The 22,034-nt window shown below is 43.4% G+C and overlaps 1 protein-coding gene across 9 annotated transcripts in view; it reads right to left on the bottom strand.

The window, feature by feature from the left end:
* Window positions 1-3,045: 3,045 nt before the first annotated feature.
* PRICKLE1 (prickle planar cell polarity protein 1) overlaps window positions 3,046-22,034 on the bottom strand; it is a 106,137-nt gene continuing 87,148 nt past the window's right edge. For 7 of the 9 annotated variants that reach the window (XM_033866904.2, XM_073788809.1, XM_073788810.1 and 4 more), the window contains 7 exons: window positions 14,332-14,517; window positions 12,543-12,656; window positions 11,738-11,875; window positions 10,752-10,955; window positions 9,274-9,460; window positions 7,423-8,286; window positions 3,046-5,392 (listed from right to left, as the gene is read on the bottom strand). In XM_033866904.2, coding sequence (XP_033722795.1) covers window positions 4,530-5,392; window positions 7,423-8,286; window positions 9,274-9,460; window positions 10,752-10,955; window positions 11,738-11,875; window positions 12,543-12,656; window positions 14,332-14,466 — 2,505 coding nt within the window. In that variant the 5' untranslated portion in view covers window positions 14,467-14,517 and the 3' untranslated portion in view covers window positions 3,046-4,529. Of the gene's footprint in view, window positions 5,393-7,422; window positions 8,287-9,273; window positions 9,461-10,751; window positions 10,956-11,737; window positions 11,876-12,542; window positions 12,657-14,331; window positions 14,518-16,104; window positions 22,016-22,034 lie in introns of those variants that run through there. The other 2 variants (XM_073788814.1, XM_073788816.1) reach the window with 2 other exon arrangements.

The following is a 22,034-nucleotide window of genomic DNA, read 5'->3' as shown; positions in this document are numbered from 1 at the left end:
TGGCTGAGTACTCTCATTTTACGGAAGTGGAAACTGAGTTGGAGCTTTTAACCCGCCTGAGTTAATGAGAGACGGTCTCCTAACCCAGATCTCCTGAATCCTGAAGACCAGTGTGCTTTGCGTCACTCCAAGGTCAGCTTTATGGTAGGTTTATATTAGACCAGTAATCACCTTATCCAACATCAGTTACTTGGTTCGTTGACCTAAGCACACTATAGCAAGTATTAGCATTTAAGAGAACTAGTTTCTTACTTTTAGTATTTTTATGTTTGGAATCAAATGCTTCTGGAGAATGGGCTGCAAGCTACTTCTAAAGTTGTCCTAACAGCACCTGGTACACACGCAGCAGTAGGGATGTGAAATTTCTTTTGCAGAAAGAGAAGTTGAGGCTAAAATGGATCTCTAAAATGGGACTACCTGACCAGCTAGCTGGGTCTGTTGAAAAAGAATAGACTGACTCTGATCCTGTGACCAAGTCTATACACATACCCCATGTCTTACTTTTCCTCCACACTTCCTTCCTAAACATTTTGTGGAAGCCACCCTTCAAATTTCTTCCCCTGGTAAAGTTACTGCTTCTGTGACTTTGGCAAAACATGAGCTCAGAGATGCAAATTTCAGTTGCTCCTGTGTATTTCTCCTGTTTACCTGGAAGCCTTCCTCCTGTGCTTGACAGTGAACAGAAAACCCATGCGACTGTACAGAAGCATGCCTTGTTTTTAGACAGTTCGAAGAATGGCTAGAGAATCTAACTAGGCAATTAGCAATTTTCTCATTTGCCTAATTTAAAAGGTTTTTTATAATTGTGTTGCTAACATTAAATTGGTAATGAGGCTCTTAGTGGAATTTTTTTTTTAATCCCAATAATTTTTCTTCCTTGTGCCTCAAAAAACGGTCACATGTATTTCTGTAAACAGTAATTAATCGTGCCTCCTCTAGACAGCTCCAAGAGACAGCTTCAAGTGCTTAATTTATAACCCATGCATTGGTGGCTTGCTGATGGCAGGCTCATTTTGTTCAAAGGGTTTCAGAAATGTCTGAATTAGTTGCTAGCATTGAGAATCTGGCAGACGTTTTAGAGAAGTTCGAATTCTTCATTCCTTTTGGAAAGTCTGAAGGTCTAGCATGTACACTCTTCTCTGTCCACAGCAGCAGTCGAGTGCTCCTTAGGAGAGAGCAGGTCAGTCAACCAAAGCCTGCCCACACAGTGTTGACAATCCTGTGCGCTACGCACCCTCGGGCACTCCCCAAACACCTCCACACCCATACTTGCCCAGCCTGTCACCTGAGGACCTTGTGGGGCAGGGCAACATGCCACACAGGGAAATCTAGCAGTCTTCAGTGCCCATTCCAATTTTACTACCCTTTTAGGATGGCCCGTGCTTTGTATTCTAAAGTGAGAGGGGTTAGACAGCAAATCTCTCCCTGCACTTCTGGTACTTTTTATTTAACTCAGGAACTGGAAAGCAGAGTGCCAAGAAGAGCAAGTGCATACACAAGGTGAATCATTTTCTTTTACTGAGTGCTGAAAGGAGTTCCCATTGACGTTTTATCAGCATCCCTACGCGGGCTGTAAGCAAAATGTTCTCCAGTTTGGTCTGAAGTGAGGAAAATGCAATCATTAGGGTTCTGCTTCACCCAGGTAGAGATTAGAGGCAGTGTTTTAATATTTGATACTTACCTTGGGACCAAATTTTAGAGTTTAGTGACTGACTAGACACTTTGTTAACTAAATCTATATGAACACTTTATAGCAACTGTAGGCCTAGTTTTCTAGCCTAATTCTTTACAGAACTGCAAGGTAGCTGCTTCCCTTTCTTCCTTTGTAGATAGTCTTCTTTGTTATTGCTATTAACCAAGATTTAAAATCTTTAAAGGGTACATTATTATTATGAATAAATATTTCTGCATTCCCTTAAAACCTTTGGCAATCTATATGACCCTTATATAAGGAAATGAAAAGATGAATAGAGTGATTATTGCCAGAAGCAAAAGCAACTATGACTTGAAAGCTAGAGGACCGTGACTTCAGCTTATACCTGCCTTTCTCCAGGTGAAGTAAGGCTGAATATTACCTGTTTACTATTTGTTATCCATCCTTTCCAAGCAACAGTCTTTTCTAAAAGGATGCCCACTGTTGGCAGCATAGGTTCTGAAAAGGTCTTCAAAAATCAGGAAGTCTGCTCCTGTGTCACGTGAGACTCTGAGGGAAGAAGCACTCGCATACGTTGTAAATGTAGAGCAGGAGATGGCCTTCTGGAGGAAAACTGGTGATAACCCTGGTCCCAGGAACTGTGCTGCTCAGAATTTATGTGCATATGTGCCAGTGCAGGATAAGATGTCTATGAGGAAATTCAAGCCCATCACTAAAGGACTGGTGACATAAATTATGGTATATCCAAAAGTAGACTATTAAGCAGTCATTGCGAGAACAGAATGAGGCAGACCTATCTGCACTAATGTGGAATGTCCACATGTAAAGTGAAAAAAGCAAGTCTAAGCCGGTCTAGTGTGCTGCCATTTTTAAAAGATACATGAATGTAAATATGGTTTGAACATCTGAAGGATACACTAGAAATGGATAACAGTGGTTACTTCTAGGGAGGGGAACTGAGGGGTGGAGAGGGGAAAGGAGATTCCTCACTGTTCTTGTTGTTTTTTAACCACGTGTATGCATTATTTTTTTGCTGCTATGTTTTTAAAATGAACCAGACAAGGGAAATGGTGATACGGTTATTGAGGAAAGAGCTCTCCCCTCACTGGTGTGTTTCTGAAGGGCCTCTGTCTAGATACCAAACCTTGCCCTATCCAGGGGTGGGTATAGTGGATGCTGTCGAGCACTGGTTTTCCTATTGGATTCAGGTCTGCCCTCCCAAGGCCTAACAGCTTTTCCCCATACCAGTAAATACGGACAGCTTTGCTTCTGTACCTCAACTTCTATTTTGTGCCGACTGGTAGGGCAAGTGGACACGCAGGAGTCAAATGTTGGTCTGTTAATGGTAGGAGAACGGCAAGGTAAATCAAAGGAGCAGAATGGATCCAGTGATCTGGATATGTGTGCAGAGATCTGTGTTCAGAAAGGTAGTTTGTTATTTATTAAGCATTTATTAAATACCTTCCTAAAGTTCTGAGATACCACTGGGACATTGAGTTAGGACTGAAACATATGTGCAAGAATGGCTCATACCAAAATATTAGCTCATCAGTTCAAATCCAACGTAATTCTCCCTTGAAATAGAACCACATATTAACTTGAAGTAACCAGTAATACAGCATCCTCTAAAGATTTTAAAAGAAAAACATAACCAGAAGGCCCGGTTTTCAAAACTGCTGCTAAAGGCCAACAAATTAGCTGGAAAGGAGGGATGAAAAGGAATAAATCTACAAAGTACTCTGCCACAGAAAGCAGATCCTTGTAGTTTTTTTTGGTCTCTTTCCATGAGATAATCACTACCTTGCTGAAAATGGGAAAGGCAACCCCTGCCCATCCCAAAGGGGAAAAAAAGTATTCACCCAAACAGCTTCTACTTGTTTTTACCATATATTCCAGGTGTACGTGTATGTGTAGGGGTTTTTTTTTTGTTTGTTTGTTTTTACATTTATACAGTTTACATTGCTTGACCCATAAATAACACTTGTAAGATTAATAGGGCCATAGTTTTAAAGAGTATTTACATAGCCCCACCATGCATACAGAGCCTTTTTAATATTGAAAAAAAAAAAGGGAACTTTCCATCACTAGGCAATATAAATTTGACCATCTAAACTTATAAACCCTGACTAAAATACAAGCAATCATTTCATCCATAAATGCTGTTTCTGGTTCCCTAACAAATCTAGCACTGCAGTGTAACAAACATCTTACATTTCAGGGATATAAAAATATCAGCTTTAAAATCTGAACTGTACAGTATATACATTAATATTTGCACCGTTAAATTAGGAATACACTTAAGTCTATGAAATACTACATTATAAATAGCAATGTTCTTTTCGATCTCTAGCTGGAGCTAATACAATATAATGTTTACCTGGCTAATGAGAGTTGGAAGGGGACGACGTGGCCTCGCATGATGGGACGCACAGTGTTGGCTGGGTCACATGACTACGTGCATGCCACACAACAGGACAGACTGTCAGGACCTGGGCCAACCTGGCGCAGATAAAGGACAAACACTAGTGCTTTACAAAGGTGGCTCAAGTTCTCCATTGTCTAAAATCGACACCCCCATCCAGTCACCTCTCAACAGGTTCTTGAGGCTCTCCTGAGGGTTGGAGATCAAAGCAGCTGTATCAAACTGTGATGCACCCAACAGGCACGAGAGGTCACGTCCACCTGGCACCATCCAAGGAGGGTAAATGGAGAAATCACACCTTCCAAAGGTTAATCTGACACTGTAAACAGCAGTCGGGGTCTCATTTACATGGGCAAAGCACTTTAATCTATTTTAGCAACTTTCCTATGGAAGAAAAAAGATTCGATGTAAGATGGTTAATGGCTAAGCTTAACCATCTCCACAGCTACTCGGTTAAGAAATGATACAGTTTTTGCCCTTGTGTCCCTTTTTCTTCTTGGATTTAGTTGTCCTCTGGCCAAACTGAGGAGTGGGGAGTGCGGAAGTTGGACTAGAAAGGTCGTCTGTATAGTATGCATATCTCTGCGGCCGGGGCTGAGGAATTGGTTGTCCAAGAAAGTATCCTTCTTCTTCTGAGTCGGAGGAGGAAGAGGTGGTGGAGGAGCACCAAGAGCTGTCGTCCTCCCCGTGGAGCCCCAGGAATCGAGGGCCCCCCGGGCTCCGCAGGGTGTAGCTGGAAGCGGCACGGGCGTACTGCCCATAGAGCTCAGCGTTCCGCACGTAGGCCTGGATCTCCCGCGCGCTCTTACTCTGGATAAACTTCTCATAGTTATCAGGGGCGTAAAGCCGCAGCCTGTCCTTGGGAGAGTATTTTCTTTCTGTAACAAGGTTCAGAGCATTGTCCGAGCGGGACTTCCTACTTCTTCTGCGGCGATGGTGATGAGACCGGGGTCCCCTTTCTTCAAAATGGTACACCCGTCTCCGAGTTCTCTCGCTCATCGGTGGCTGCCGGATTTCGATGTTCTCATAGCTTCCGTTGTCAATGACATCATCCGAAAACTTGACCTGCTGTGGCCTGGACTGAGACTTGGACCTTCGGAGCACTGGCAGGTGGACTGGTTTCTCCTCAGGCAGGATTTTTTCTGGACACAACTCTGAACTGAGACTCTTCAAGGACTCTGTGCTCCTGTGCAGCATGGAAGAGTTCAAAGTCCCCATATTGCTCATTTTCTCACAATCTTCTGCCTCTATTTCCTCGAAGTTTTGCAGAGAATATAACGATGGCCTTGGCTTGCTTTCTCCATCCACCGAAGCCCCTAAAAGAAAAGCCAAGACAAGATGTGATTCTCAGTAATCCTGACACTCTGACAGTTCTTACCAACAAGCTTCTGAAAGGAAGCATTTCAAAGTGAAGTCTCTCAAACCTCAGTATCTGATTAATGATCACTAGGCAAAACCAACATACTATAATATACACTTAATTGACAAGAGGTATGAATTTTGTTATTGAAACAAAGGGCCCAGCATCTCCTACGAGCCCAGCCGTTTTGGAGCCAAACGTGAGTTACAGCCCATGGGATGAGCACCAACTTGAAAAGCTCTTCGTAAGAGTCCTGTCGTTAGCTTATTGGTATGACACATAGAAGCTTCTGTCTCTCAACCCATTAAAGTCAGATTGCTTCATCTGAACGTCTCTGAACGCAGTCCTTCCCTTTGCTGTCACACGACTAACATTATGGTCCTCTTCCTATAGCCAGACTAGTCTTATACCTGGTTGTGCAGCGCAAGGGCCACATCCAGCCCACAGCCTATTTGTGGATAGAGTTTCACTGGGACACGGCTACACCTAGTTGCTCCCATGCTATCTATGGTTTCTTCCACAATGACAGAGTTAAGTAGTTGCAACAAAGACTGTAAGGCCCCAAAAGTACTCTCTAGCCCTTGACGGAAGAAGTCTGCCAAACCCCTGACCTAGACCTTCATCCAGTCTTCTGCCCCTTCAACCCATAAACTAATAATGCCACTTCCCTATTAATCTCATTTTAAAACTTTTCTCAAAACCAATATTGCACTCCTTGTTATAACAGGGCTCAGGCAAGTTAAGAGAAATGGATGTAACCCAGACAGCTGCAAGGAACAACAGGAAGTGGTGTGAACTGTTGTCAAATGGAGGCTACACAGCTTCCTACTTTCTAAAGAAAGCCTGTTTTTCAGCCCATCATTGTCAAGAAACGTCAGCACCAGCACGACGTATACCAAATGTTGTCTATTTTTGATATTAACTGTTAAAACACCTGTCATAGGGCCTAGCAAACAGGAGGTGCTTAATATTTAGTCTTGCCCACCATTCCTCAGGTCCCCTTTATTGTAGGCCTTAACATTGACAAGCCTGACCTAAGCCAGGGGAGTAGCCGTCTTATCCCTCCTTGCCCGGTACCTGGCACAGGGTCCCTCCTGGCGGCGGGCAGCTGCTCAAGCCTTTCCTGCCTATGTTACAATGTAACATAACCTTTATGAAAGGACTGAATGTCGTTCCTTGGACTGTAAAACTAGCCAAGTGACAGCAGTATTTCTGTATCCAAAAACTTACTGCAAATGTAAGATTCAGGAGGGCTGGGTTCCAGGTTCAATCTTGTCTTTAAACACCTATGTAAAGTTGGCATTTAGCCTCTCGGCACCACTTGCGGTATCTTAGTTCCCCGACCAGGGATTGAACCCTGGCAGTGAAAGCACCGAGTCCTAACCACTGGACCACCGGGGAATTCCCTAGCCTCTTGGAAATTCAAGTTTCGTCATTTGTAAAATGCAATAATATCCACTCTATCAGGTCATTTTAAGGACGAAACATAGATAACTGACATGAATGTGTTTTGAAAATTATTTTGTGAAATTATTTTATAATCTGGGTAAAAAAAAACTTAGCTCTTTTTGAGCTGTCTGTCACCACAGGGCAATTTAGGAAAATACAAAAAATGTTCTGTGCTTATAGAGTACACATGTTGATTTTAATATCTTGAAATTCACAGCATGATCCAAAGAGTCCAATATCTTTCTTCAGATACAGATGCAGACTCCATGATCCCAATAAATTCATTTCTCCTCTTCAAAGCAGGGATAATAAGACCTATCCCCAAAGACTGTACTGAAAATATATTTTATATGTATGCTCACATGTATACACGTGTTTGTTTTGCTACAGGGTTTTTGGCATTTAACTGAAACTCCTTCCTCTCCTTGGTCTACAGTTGTAAATAACATAGCCCCCGCTGGTGCTGACCTGTAATTTGTGGAATGAACTTTTTAGGGGCTCCTTTTTCAAATACCCCATAACCCCTAGATTATGTACCTGTGATATTAGACAAAGCCAAGGAATCCATAGAATCCCGAACGCTCTGCTCTGGTTTCAAGTCTGACAAACACTCCAGGGAATCTTCATACCACTGTGTTTGATCATGATTATATCCCGAAGCCCCATGGTCCAGATCCAATTCCTGGAGCCTTCGACTGCTCGCAGGGCCCGGGTGGCTGCCATAAGCAGAATCGCCCAGTCCATCTTGTGACTGTGCCCAATACATATCAGATTGGTATTTTTTACTTGCAAGGCTCTGGTTATTTTGCTTTAACTCGGTCTTATTTTTAACCATGTTATCAGATATCCAGTGCTCACTGGCTCGAATGTCCATCTCATTGGGCTGCTGCTGAAAGAGGCTTTTATCACCAAACTTGAGGAGCAGCTGCGTCATATAATCTTCATGCTCAGCCCATTCTTCAGGGTCTTCTGGGGTTTCGTGCTCTACTCTGCCTTTCCAAAATTCTTCATTGACGAAACTTGCTCCTTGCCTGGAAAGACTCAGATCATCCAGTTTCCGAGAAAGGGTGTCGTCGGCATTGCCTGAAAGGCCAGGGAACTTGTAGTTCAGAGCAGGGGACAAGAGGAGAGACTGTCGACACTGATCCGCTGACCGGCTGCTTTTGCCCATCCGGACACTTCTTCTGGAGTCTCTGGATCGAGCCGACTGGAACGCAGAGTCCGAAGAATCCGAGGCATGGACGTCTTCACCGAGGCTGCATGTCTTTGAGCAATAAATCTGACCTTGTTTGGGAAGGAAGGGGCATCCCAACAGAGAGGTTTTGCACTGGGCGCAGGAAAAGCAGGCCTCTGTAGCGTGCCAGTGCCGCCCGTCGTAGGTCATCTGCGCATGGTCCACACCTGTTTCAAAAAAGGATCCAGTAACAGGTCACAGTTCCATCTTGAAACAAAGGCAGAAGAAACAGAAAAGACAGACTGTGGGCATGAGGGAACGCTTGGGGGTGATGGGACTGTTCCAGATCTTGACAAGGCTGTGAGTTACACAGGGGCAATTAATTCCCATTATTTGCAGATTCCATATTTACAAACTTGCCTACGCGCTAAATATTTTGTAGTTCAAAAATCAATACTCAAAAAAAAAAAAATCAATACTCACAGAGCTTTCAAGGTCATTTGTGGACATGTGCAAGGTGGCAAAAAATTTTGAGTCAAGTGATGCGTGTGTGTGTGTGTGTGTGTGTGTGTGTGTGTGTGTGTTCCAGCTGGGGTCAAAGGGCACTACTGCACTCACACCTGCGGCCGATTTAGGGGCATTTTTTCGCATTTTTTGTGCTTTCTGTGGGTGGTTTTGCTGTTTAAAATGGCCCAAGCATAGAGCTGAAATGCTGTCTAGTGTTCCTAAGCGCAAGGAGGCCTTGGAGAAGCAATCCATGTGTTAGAGAAGCTTTGTTCAGGCAGGAGTTACAGTGCTGTTGGCTGTGAGTTCAATGTTAATGAATCAACAACATATATTAAATAAGGTATCTTTAAACCTAAACATACACAAAACAAGATTATATATTGATTGGTTGATGACAATGTTGCGACCAGAGGCTCACAGGAACCTAACCCACTGTATCCCTAGGACCAGTGGCTCAGTGTGGGGTAATTCAGCGTCCACGGCAACTCTACAGAACACGACTAGCAGAAGTAATGAGAATCCAGTGTACACCCATTTATCAGAACTCATCAAGCTGAAACATTTAAAACCTATACATTTCACGGTATGTAAACTATCCCTCAATTAAAAAAACAAAAAAAAAAGGAAAGAAAGAAAAAAGAGTGTGGGTAATCAGAGACAGACTGATGGATAAGTGACAGAGCCAACCGGCTGGGCCACGGACGCACCAATATGCTCGCCGCAGGTCTCACAGTACTCGGCGTACAGGGACTCGAAGCAGCCGCAGCAGAACGGGCGGCCGTCCTTCATGATGTACCTCTGTCCCCCCAGGACCATCTCGCACTCAAGGCAGCAGAAGTGTTTCATGTGCCAATGGCGACCCTCTGCTTCTGTGCACTCATCAGCAAAAATTATCTTCAGAGGAATATGAGGCCATAGGATGAAAAAAAATCATTGTGAACGATTTTAAAGGTCAAGTAACTGCACGTTTGCTGGGCAACTGACAGGCACTGGATCTTAAAGCCGCTTAGACAGTGTACTTTGTTTCTTACAGCCTTAAGCTTAACTGACTAACTTGATTTAGCTATAAAACAAGAACAGAAAGTGAAAACATTGAAAAAGAGAAACTAAGTGCATGCTTATGCTTTAAAAAACAAAACAGAATTCTACATTGGATATCATTCACTTGGTCCTATTTCTGCTCCGCAATCACACTTTGTTGGCATAATCTGGCAAAGAATACATTAACATTGAAATAATTTAGCGGTCTGTGCATCTTTTAATAAAGAAAACTCATTAAAGTGGCTGTGGAGTCAACATAGTTAGCGCTCTCTGAATGCTGGATTATGTGAACACCACTTGTGTAGATAACACTTCGTTTGACGGTGCCGTCTCCAGATTAAGGACTTTTAATTTTTTTACATTTTTGGTTTCAAAAAATTTTCAAATAGCACATCATTGAAAAAACTTAAACATATAAAAGTAAAAACTGAAAGTTTACTGTCACTGATTGAAGTAGACTAGGGAGATAATAATGAATAAATGCAATGAGGTTCTCTGGATGGGGTCTTGGAATAAAAAAGAGACATCAGTAGGAAAACTGAGGAAATCTAAATAAAATCTATGGTTTAGTTAATGGTATTACACCAGTGTTAACTTCTTAGTTTTGATGCATATACCATGGTTATGTGAGACGTTTTAACAATAGGGGAAGCTGGGAGAAGGGTACACAGGGACTCTCTGTATCTTTGCAACTCTTCTATAAATCTAAAATTACTTAAAAATGAAGAGCTTAAGGAAAAAAATTTCATTTCACACCACCAGCCCTCCCCTGAGTTAACATGCTCACCACTGTTAACTTAGTGTATGTCTTTACATACCATTTCTGAGTGTTTGCAAATATGTATACAATCTTGTTCTTCCCCCCTTTAACAGAAGTAAGATCAATTGCTGCATACTCTTCTTGCAACTTGCTTTTTTCTCACAGTCCATCAAGGACATGCTACTTATCAATACACAAAGACACCTGCTGCTTTCTCTTTATTAGCTGCATATTATTCCATTGTACCAACTTGAAGGGTTATCTTAAAAACGTACACACAGAGCTCAAGCAGGAGAGATCTGTATTTTGCTTAGGTGTGAACAGTGGAACATTGGCTTACTAGAAGCTTATTTTTTTCCAGTGTTAAGGGATGAACTTTTTTACCTCGTCACATGCTGAACACCGGGGTTTGAGCAGCTCAGCATGGTGCCGGCCACAGTGAATTTTTCCATCCTGATAAAAATAGATGAGGTCGACCAGCAGCTCGTTGCACGTGCAGCAGACAAAACAGGATGGGTGCCAGCATACTCCAGGGCCCGCTCGAGAGGCAAACACTGCAATTTCACCTCCATTTATTTTCAACCCACACTAAAAACAAAAGGATTTAGATCTTAAATGACCCCTTTTTAATGACTGGATTCTCAGCCTTTTCCACTTTATGCTAAATCCCAAGTTTGTCAGCGAAACTTTAATTTTTGTCCCCTCCTATTTTTTTTTTTTTTTTGCAGTACGCGGGCCTCTCACTGCTGTGGCCTTTCCCGTTGCGGAGCACAGGCTCCGGACGCGCAGGCTCAGCGGCCATGGCTCACGGGTCCAGCCTCCCCGCAGCACGTGGGATCTTCCAGGACCGGGGCACGAGTCCGCGTCCCCTGCATCAGCAGGCGGACTCTCAACCACTGCGCCACCAGGGAAGCCCCCCCCCTGCTGTTTAATGTTGGATTGTTCGTGATTCTCCACTGGAATGAACATGCCTCAGATTTACTACCACACTGGACTGCTCCTCGGACATGCGCAGTGGTTTTCTGGAGGCGTCCTCCTGTTGGATATACTCCTACTCTGAGGACAGCCAGTAAGGAGGCCCCGAATGTCTTCATTACGCCCCTGCGTTCTTGAGCACTAGGTGCACCCCAGCACCGCACTCCAAGCCAAGACCCCACGTAAGGCCGTATTTCTCCCGATGCTTACATGCCTCCCCCATAATACACAGCAGTGTAGCCAGTTACCAACACGAATCCCCACGTAGTAAGAAGCTACGCTGCCTTTCCTTCTCTCAGTTTTTGGAGGCTTTTAGGGCCCACGCCTGTGCTGGCGCTGCCACCTACCCCCCGAGCTGATCCACGCACATCACTACTCATCCTAGAACCGGCTACCTGCTCGCACACAGCGTGCATCACTGCTCTGGACAGAAGTTTAATCGTCCCTCTTCCGAGTGCTTCTTTCTTCCGCTGAGCACTGAACACTTGCAACTCTTTTTTCTCCTCTTCACTCAAAGTCTGGCAATACCGCACCTTCACAGAAAGAAACAGAAGCACCACTCTGAAGCAAACAGCGTCCGTCACCAATTCTTTATTTCCAGAATCAAGTTTCAGGAAATAAAACAGCAAGTTGAGCTGGCCTGCCCCCGTGAATCGCCAGTTTAAAAATGACCCCATACGTTTAAAATGACCCCAAATCTTGCAGCCTCTCTAGCAAAAGGGAAATGCAATTTGAAGGAATAGTCCTTTTTTTTTTTAAAGATGAAAAGTTTAATTTAAACTCTTAACAGCAGAGTCACTAAAAAAACATAAGACATGAACCTCTCTACAAAAGGTTTAAACTTGCTAATTGCCACCTTCATTCTACATTCTACAGGCACTCAAGTCCACTGCAGGCCTGAGCCACCATAAAGCACTGACTCTGGGTGAAGGGGTAGGGAGATCGCAGGAATTTGTAGGCTCCTGATAACTGGTGGGTGGCTGCAAACACTGTAAAAACCAACTTGTGTTAAGTTTATTGCACTGACACCCTTTTCTCTCCTAAAGAATGGAAAGCTGTATTCTCTGGCCCAATTTTAACTGAAGAAGGACAAAAGGGCCCTAGCCAGGGAGGAGCTGGGGTTTATGGGAGGCACCACGATGCTCAGGGTGGATTTTTTTTTTTTTTTTTTCCTAATTAGCCTTCTTCCTGTTATTTTACCTCATTATCATGTGGTGGCAACTGGTACAAAAGCTGTTTAATTCGGTGTTTCTCTCCAGGGCTGTTAACATAAGGAACCTTTTCCTCTGGTAAGCAAGCAAAATAGAGCTGGATCTGAGAGAGAGAGAAGAGGACGTCAGCACACAGGAAGCGGACACTTCAGCTCATTCCATCTTCGAGTTACCCTGCCCTTTAGGTACTGGCTCTGGCCTCGGACAGGATTTGGCTACTGGTAGCTAATGAGAAGAGCAGCTGAGCCAACTCAGCAGAACTGCAAACCCTCAGACAGCTAGCATCCAGCTGCTAAATTGCTCTTCAGGAATGCAATTCATAGTGACAATTAGGGGCACCATAAATTATGGACCATAAGACATGCACATTTAATGCTAGGGTCAGCCGAGAGAGTCCTAAATGAATGCTGGAAATGACCACACAGGGCTGTGTGACACTGTCCACAATCCAGCCACGACACAACACATTGGATTTGCTCTCTGAATTTTACACGTTGCAAAGACAAAAGCTGTTTTGTTAAACTCTGTAAACTCTCCCTTATCAGGTTCTCTCAAGGTTCAGCTTTCTTTGCTTGCATGGGTGCTATTTTCTAAATATCTGGAGTCAGTTTCCCCAAGGAAACGGGAAGGGAGCTGTATTAACCTGTACTTAGTTCACTTGGAAAGAACTCAGTTTTTGTTTGAGATTTTTTTTTTCTTTCTGTTGTATCTAAAGGAAATCCTTAATGAGTACTGCGAAGGATACTGCAGTGCTGAGGAAAGATGAAAAGGATTGAAGGAAAAAAAAATATGAGATTAGGCAATTTGGGGCCTGTCTGCTTCAATATCTTAGTGTCTCACAAAACCTACTCACCCTAAGCTGCAAGAAGGGTTCTCATTTAAGAAGCAGTTTATCAAAACATTGCTTTCCTACCTGGAGGACCAGCTCGCCACCCTCTTCCACTGTATCAGCCGCAGGAGCTGGTATGGTTGTAAACACTTACTGAATACTAGCTACCTGTGTGCCAGGTATTGTTCTAGACCCTGGATGAATCGGAGCTCCCATCAAAATGGGAAACACAACCATAACTCAGAAGCAATCATACGCCTAGTTGGCTCTTTTAATTTCAAACTATCTTGGCCCTTATGTCTAACACCAGCAATTTTTAATAAGTTCATCATTATAAGGATATTGGGAAGATAAAAATAGGTACACAGAATGTTCTCATCTTCCTTAAAATAACAATACAACAAAGCACAAAATGCGCTCTTTAATTTTTTTTCCAATTTACACCATGTGGTGACAGAATCTTTCACGTGCAAGGTTATCAAAGGTCAAATCCTACGCAATAACACTTCAGATGGTCTCTCACAGCTCTGTATCTCCTCTCTTCCAAAGCAAAGGCACTGCTGAGAACTGACTTGGAAACTTTCCTCTTTCCTTTGATTACCTTTTTGTTGTTACTGAAGTTTTTTAAAAAGTTAAACTCCTCCCACTCTCTCCAAAGGGACACCCCAGTCAGAAATCCACATGACAAATGCATAGGCAGTACTCTGGTCTTCACTCAGTAGGGCAAAAATAGCATCCTTATAGGGCTTCTGGATCCAAGAGTACAAAAGGGATTGAAAACATCCATGGAGAAACTAAGTGTGACCTTAAAAGCAAACATTTAAAACCATCCAAAGAGTGAGGCCCAAGGACACAGCATGTCACTGTGTGGGAAAAAAAAAAAAAAAAACAACCCTTGAAGACCTTAAATCACATTGAAAAATAGAAAAGCAGAGGACTCGGTTCCTACCTGCTCGGGTCTGAGGCCTGGGGGGACCCAGGCGTACTCCTCCAGCGCACAGCCCGAGTCGTCATCGGACGTGGAGCTCCGCTGGCACCCGAAGGCGAGTTTGCTCATTTTGGGCTCCATCTCCAAAGGCATCATAACAAAGTCAAACAGCCAGCTTCTCAGTCACAGGACATCAGACAGTGGCTGCTGTGGACAATATAAGACAAACCGAAGAGATGAACCCGAAGGCGTTGCTCTCACCCTCCAAGAGCTTTTACTGAATTCCCGCGTACGCACAGCGGGGCCCAGAGAGAGGGACCAAGACGCCAATGTCACCGTCCCCAGGCCCCCGGAACTTAGAATCTAGGGCCGCGTGATTCGGAAAGAGGCCCTTTACCAGCTCAGCATTTCAGAAAATGCCACCCAAACTAGTTTACGTCCAGATGCCTTGAAAAGGTGCTTCTCTACACACTGTTCATTAGAAAGGTTCTCATGAAAACTGCTTTGCTGACTGCCCACAAATGAAATCCTGCGAAGCCTCGGGGGTTGTAGGAAGAAGCTGGGTTTGCGCCCCCCGCCTTGCCCACTACTGTGTGCCGTGAAAAGATGGCTCCAGTCACCCCACTTGGTTCCCTGCATTTCCTCGTCCATCTTCCCAGCGGAGCACGGCTGCCTGCACAGATTGGGTCGGCTGGGCCACACTGCTTAGGTTTCAGGTTTCCAATAAAGTTTGAGAGGCACTGAACTTCGTTTACTCATGGAGTAGAAATAGCACAGTTAAATCCTTTCACAGCACATTAAATCCGCAAGCCTTTACTATCCATGGGCTAAAGTCAGCCAGACGTTCAGTAATGAGTTCCTTCATAAGACAGTAATTGAATCCAAGCACCAGGTTAAAATAAAATCCAGCGTGGTGACAACTCGTGTTTAGCGGTGTTACTAGAAGGCTTCCACTGAAAAGCTCTGCAGTACCTACTGTCCTGCATGCTCTCAGCCTGCTGCGGGGCCCAGATTCTTAAACACTGCGCCACCAGGGTAAGTCCGGCTCTGAAAGTCTCCTCAGATGAACGCCTATAAAGGTGTCAAGACAACAGTCCCTGACCTACAGCCCAGGAACTTTGTTATCACCATGTGTGTTCCTTCTAAGTTTCTTCCAATTCTGAAAAATCATCCCCTGTCCCCAGGCACTAAGAAGAAAAAAAAGATACAAGACTTTCAGGATCAGATGCAGCTTTTTATACCTGCCCCTTTCCCTCCACCAAAAAAAGGAAAGAAATATACAGATAATTAGCCCAACCCCATTTTAAAGCAAACAAGGCTCCGGGAAGTTAAGTGACTTGCCTAAGGTCTCACAACTGAAAACCAGAGTCTAGTCACACTGCGTGTCTGACACATCAGACTTCCAAAAACTCTTCTGCCTTAAAAAAATTCTCTCATTTGCTGCAACAAGTAGGAAAGACAGTGGAACGTAAACATTGTCAGCCTGACACTCAGTCATTTGTCAGTGACTCTCACAGTGCAACACTAGATACTTGTTGTTAGAACATGGTACCTATTAAAGCCTGTGAGTATGAAAACTGACGATTTTTCTCTGATGAATCAAAGGACACTAAAAAATTAAAATTGTAACAGTTCACAAATGCGAGGCCAAACATCCAATGGCTACAATCTTTATTAGGGAGGAGCAATGCCCAACAGTAGATATTATTCCAACTAATAAATGTAACTTTCATTCACCCCAAACAAAAAGTAAAGGTGACCTCATTTCCTGCCCCACCACTGGGAGGGACTGACCTTTTACACAAGACATAAGTTCACACCGGTGCACTTCATTCACGTCTGAGGAAAGGCTTTCTAAACATTGGCACATTCCTTGTACTCCTCAGTAAAAAAGGACGTGTTAATGAAAGTCAGAACATTTCTTGGATCTAGTCTTTCCCTTTTGTTTTGAAAAAAAACCACTCCCCCCAATGGAAGGAAGAGAACTAGAGGTTAAGAATTTAATCAGTAGCTCAAAATCCCACACCAGGAGAATGGGTGCCTTCAATGCAAATGAACCTGAATCCTGAAATACGCACATCTTCCCTTTGCCAAATCTGGCCGAGGAAGGAAATGTGAAGGTACCTGCTCTGCACAGACTTACTAAGATCATAAATATTAACTAGAACCTAAATCTTAAATGTCACTATATTTTAAAACAAGAGAAAACACCATAAATTAAGACAAACTGCAAATTTTCCAGGCTAGAACAAAGATGCAGATTGCCAAAGAGCTGAATTACTTTGACAGCTATATTGCCTGGTCAGCCTTCTGTGGAAACTGCACAGAAAATGACTACCCTCATCAAGGGAAATAACTTAGCACTCAGTGCCATGGTCCTGTTCTCCCAATCACCTGGACGTGCCGGCCGCGTCTCCAGCCTGCAGCTCCCACAGCCATCCCAGCCTCGGTTCAAACTGAACTGTCACTCACCACTCATCAGCGAAGCGACGAACTTCGTGATGAACTGAAGGAACATGAGTGACACAGGCGCAGCTTTCAGTGTCCTTTGTTGACACTCTGACAGCTACCTCTCACCTCCGTGCCTAGCCTGGCATGATCAGTGCTGTGACATCTGATCACCACGTCAAGCAACCCCACGAGGGCGTATCTTGCTTAAAACCGAGGAGGAAACTGAGCCTCAGAGAGATCCTCCACGGGTCAGCTGTCCAAGGGCAGTGGCCTTAGAACTGGGCTCACTGGGTGACCTTAAACCCCTGCAGCCCTGCACTGCCCCCTGGGTGGAACCTTTTCTTTGGTGAAGTAGTCACGCTGCTGCACTGCAGACATGCACAATGACACAGCCGGACAGGGTGCGGGGGGGCAGTCCACTTCACCCAGAGGGGGCATTTTAAGGAGGACATACAGTCAAAAAGGATTATAAAAATTCAATGGCCTCATGAGCTGTTGCTTCAGCCTTCTTAAATTTGGAGAAAGCCTCTCGTTTTCCTTTATATCAGAGGATAATTACTTAAAATGACAAAACATTACATTTACTAACAAGTTCTAAGAGCTGGCCAAAAAATAAACATTAAAAATATATATATAGGGCCTTCCGTGGTGGTCCAGTGGACAAGGCTCTGTGCTCCCAATGCAGGGGGCCCAGGTTCGATCCCTGGTCCGGGAACTAGATCCCACATGCAAGCCGCAACTAAGAGTTCGCATGCCACCACCAAGACCCAGCACAACCAAAGAAAGAAAGAAAGAAAGATTAAAAAATAGTAAGTTACTTCGCGTGACCCCCACGTGCCAGGCAGTGGTATACATGCTGCATTACCACCAGGTATTTTTTCTCTACCTGATAGCATAACAACCTGAAGTTGGATTTTTCTTTTAGAAATTACCCGTCTTGTCAGCAGGTCCAGAAAGCATACTGTTAAGTATCTCGCCATCTCAGACTTTGTCATATGGAAGCAGCATGGTTCTTGCACATGCAAGAATGTATAAAATAACTGACAAAAATGTGATCTCACAAATATACCTTATGTAGACATTTACATTACTACATGGTATTTGCTTTGCGGCACGAGAGAAAGAGGGAAGCCTGGCCATTACTTGTGCTCTCTGGGTGATGACGAAGGGTCTTCCGAATGCCATCCACACGTGGTTGTGTTTGCTTTGCCAAAATACTACCTTTTAGGCCAAACATGAAACCACGCCTGAATTAGATCTAACAGGAAAATTCCGTTCATTCTCTTTCCAGGTGCTGTCTCTTAAGGTTGACCTGTGAAACAGGGCCCACAAATCAGGTTTGCAAGTAAGCTGAATGATAACGGAAACAGGACTATTCTGCTGCGGGCTTTGATATGGAGGGCAAGAGCTCTTCGAGATTTCTTTTTAGCAGAACCACACTTAACGTGGACAAGAGTGGCCCCGTCCTGTGACTCGGCCTTTAGTCATTTTGTATGTTATTCACTACTTTTGTACATTTTTATTTTGATGTAATTTCAAACTTCAGAGAAGTTGTAAGAAGAGTAAGGAACTCCTAGACAGCCTTTCACCCAGACTCACCAGCTGTTTGCATCTTCCTTCCTTTGCCATGTCACCCCCACCTCGTCCTCCTCAGCCTCACCAGCACACCCACACACTTCTGTGGGAACCATCTGGAAGTATTTTTCACATTCTCTTGCCTAACCCCAATTAAATTAAACATGTTCTCTTAAAAAAAAGTTTATTTAAAAACAAATAAAACTATGTGCGGGCTTCCCTGGTGGCACAGTGGTTGGGAGTCCGCCTGCCGATGCAGGGGACACGGGTTCGTGCCCCGGTCCGGGAAGATCCCACATGCCGCGGAGCAGCTGGGCCCGTGAGCCATGGCCACTGAGCCTGCGCGTCCGGAGCCTGTGCTCCGCAACGGGAGAGGCCACAGCAGTGAGAGGCCCACATACCGCAAAAAAAAAACAAAAAAACAACAAAAAAACAACAAAAAGACTATGTGCAAGGTACCGTGTTATATGTTAGAGATAAATAGAATAAAAAAGCCAAAACAGCTCAGGCCGCCAGTATTCCGTGCTTATTCTGAGGCAGGTTTATTGTCCTGGTCTTGAAATGCTGCCATAAACTGAATGAACTCAATCACAAGTGAATGACAATCATGCATTAACCAATTCTGTGTTAGGTTTGTTAAGGAAATGAACCAGTAGGGATTCCACCGCTCCAATGTCTTTATGATTCTGGATGTAAATAAGTCTGATAAGGCAGGGAAAAGAAGTGAAACGGTTTGAGTCTGACCATGAAGGAAATGTGTAGGGGAAGCAACATCTTTAAAGCTAAAACCACTGTCAAAGAGGCCTGAGGCTGGGTAAGGAGAGATGACATACTTTTTCCCAGAAACACGAGGATTCGGGGTTGCTCCCCAAAAGCCATGCAACGAAGTTGAAGAGTTCCATTTCCCCCCCTTGTCCTTTATTTCCCTTCTTCCTTCAAAATAGTTAAAAAAAAAAAAAAGTTAAATAGCTACTTCTCACCATTTAAAAAGACTCAGAGACAAACAGCCGGCAGATGTATGACTTCTCAATCATCATATACTTGTCAAGAGAACACCTGACCCAAGGGACAGAAGCAGTGCTGAGGGAAGGCAACCTGTTGCCCCGGGCATTCGGTAAGCTCAGCCCTGAAGTCCTCAGACCTTTGACAAGTCACCAAACATTGTGGGACCTGGTTCTTTAAAACAGCAACTATTTTCCTTCCAAAGATGGCCTAAGGATGTGAAAGTTTTAAAGAAGAAAATAATTATATGAATATAAAGAATTAGAGTTACCACTGACATGTCAATCGCCACTGTTACTTCCACTGATTACACACATCTTGAAGCTGACCAGAATAAGAACACTTTAGTAACAAAGACCGAATGTTGACAGGGGAGTTTCATCTTCTTTGTGAGTTCGGGACACTCTAGACTCCTGAAGGGCAAACAATTTTGATACACTATTGGTCACTACTAGCCCTCAGAGTGAGCTTCTAACCAGTCCCTACATAAAATCTCTGACACAGACATATACACACACACCCCATGTCTGCGGAGCATGGCAGGGTCTTTCCAGGTGTCTTTGGCAAAGCAAAAATTGGGAGCACCCAGTATATGACTGGCTGTGAGATGGCACTTGTTCCCCAAATTCACTCATTTAAGGAGGGGTTCCTTGTGAGATTTACTTTCCAGATTCATTTACTTCACTCACGCATTCATCCTTATATTTAAAGACCATTACTGAGTCATTCTGGGAAACATCAAAAATCAAGGAAACTGACATTTATTCCATTAAAAGCTAGAACTTAAAAAACAAAAAATGTACCCACTGTGATAGGAATGTTTCCAAATTCCATTTGGAATTTCCTTGCTTTCTCTAATGGTGGTATGTGTGTAAGTTACATGTGATTTAGCCTTTGGCTGATCGTTTGTTTTCATTTTGAGTAGAAAATGAATAATATAAAGAACACTGGCTTCAGGATTCCAGCAAATGGAGTTCTAAGTCAGCCATCCAGTTGGGAGGAGCTGAGGGCTCTCTCACAACGCTGAGGTGATGTCCAGAACTGCATGGCTTCAGACACGTGCCTTTAATTTGTTGCTTTCGGTATTCTATAAATTAGGCGAATACAGTTTGAAAAGTTGTCCAAAAGTATACAGAATAATTATGCTGTGGACAAGGGCTTAAGCATTCCTCCCATAAGCACAGTAATCACTGGTTAAGGAAGATAACATACAGTATGTGAAGGTGTTATTCAAACTAAAAAACTGCCTTATTATTTTGCTATGCTGTTTTGGCCATTTGGAGATCATTTATTTTCTACTGGGCTGTATGCTGCATCCAGGATAGTTAAGGATTATTATTTTGATTGATCCTGACATATACATAAATGAGCCTTTACTATTTTCCTTAAAAAGCTTAACAGGTCAACACAGTATATGAAGGTCCAGAGGCAGTAAAGAGTTGACATTTTGCTGGAAGACACGTTCTTCCAAAGAAGCAACAATAGATGACCATGGTCATCTATGCACTGAGTAACATTTTCAAGAATTACACATCTCAAGCAGAAGACTTTGGGTTTAACCCTAATGAGAAAGAACAAAATGCATATGAGTAGGAGGGTGCCACTCCTGGTCTTAAAATTAAAAGAGAAAAGGAACCTGGAAGGGGCCTATTAGCCCACTGCCATCAAGAGAGCCTAAACATGGTGGCTTGGGAAGAGAAAGTAAAAGGAGCCGATAAGAAAGGGGGAAACTGGGTCAAACAGAGTTCTGAGTCCTAGGTGGCTGAAAGATGATGCACCAATATGGAAATACTATATAGGCGAGTCAGAAGGGGACTTAGGATTTGAGAGCATTGAGGAGAATGAGTTCAATCAGATTCAGATTGAGGTTATAACTGTACATCAGTTCTGGTATGGTTCCTATTATTCATCATTTTCTTGGACCAAGTTACCAAATCAAATTAAAATCATGCAAATAGAAAACAATAATTTTCAGCGCCTGCCATTGAATAATGAAGTCTAAGGTCATACCCCTAATTACAAATACTTTTCCCAATGAAATTCCACTGTAGTTCCTATGAGAAGACTACCATAGCATTATAGAATCCCTAGGAAAAAGTATTTCTTGTGTGAACACGCCCAGGGAAGTTAGAAGTCCTTTGATCACCAAAAACCAGAACAGATACTGATTTGTGAAGTCAGTTGGGCTAACATTCCCTAAGTGTCCCCTGCTGCTAAGTGCCATCCTGTGGGCCACAAGCTGCTTAACAACTTCTTTGTTAAACTGCTTGTTAACAAGGCCTTTGTACATAGAAGATGCAGATCACACACACCCATTCAAGAGCTACTCTAATTCAGCTGGGCTAAATATTCAGGTGAGTTAAATTTAGCTACAGACTAATTTGGTAGTACAGAACCTCCCAACACTTCCATCCTTTTCAACACACACACACACAATGTATACATGTATGTATGTATGCATGTATGTGTGTGTGTATATATATATCCTAGTTTTATGATGTCCTTAGCTTAAAACTTTAAAAAAGTCAGAGACCTGCAAAAGCCATAGCTCTTAAAACTATTACAATCAAGATTTGAATTCTAGTAAATGACACTAAACTGTAATCTCTTTAAAGTTTTCACACAAACAGCACTCAAGCCTACTGTCTGCTAGGCCAACAGAGGCCAACCCAATTTGACTTATACTGAAATGAAAT

Source organism: Tursiops truncatus, chromosome 11, assembly GCF_011762595.2.
Source record: "Tursiops truncatus isolate mTurTru1 chromosome 11, mTurTru1.mat.Y, whole genome shotgun sequence".
Lineage (NCBI taxonomy): Eukaryota > Metazoa > Chordata > Mammalia > Artiodactyla > Delphinidae > Tursiops > Tursiops truncatus.
The sequence above is the reverse complement of the archived record's forward strand: the minus strand, read 5'-3'. Positions and strand labels throughout refer to the sequence as shown.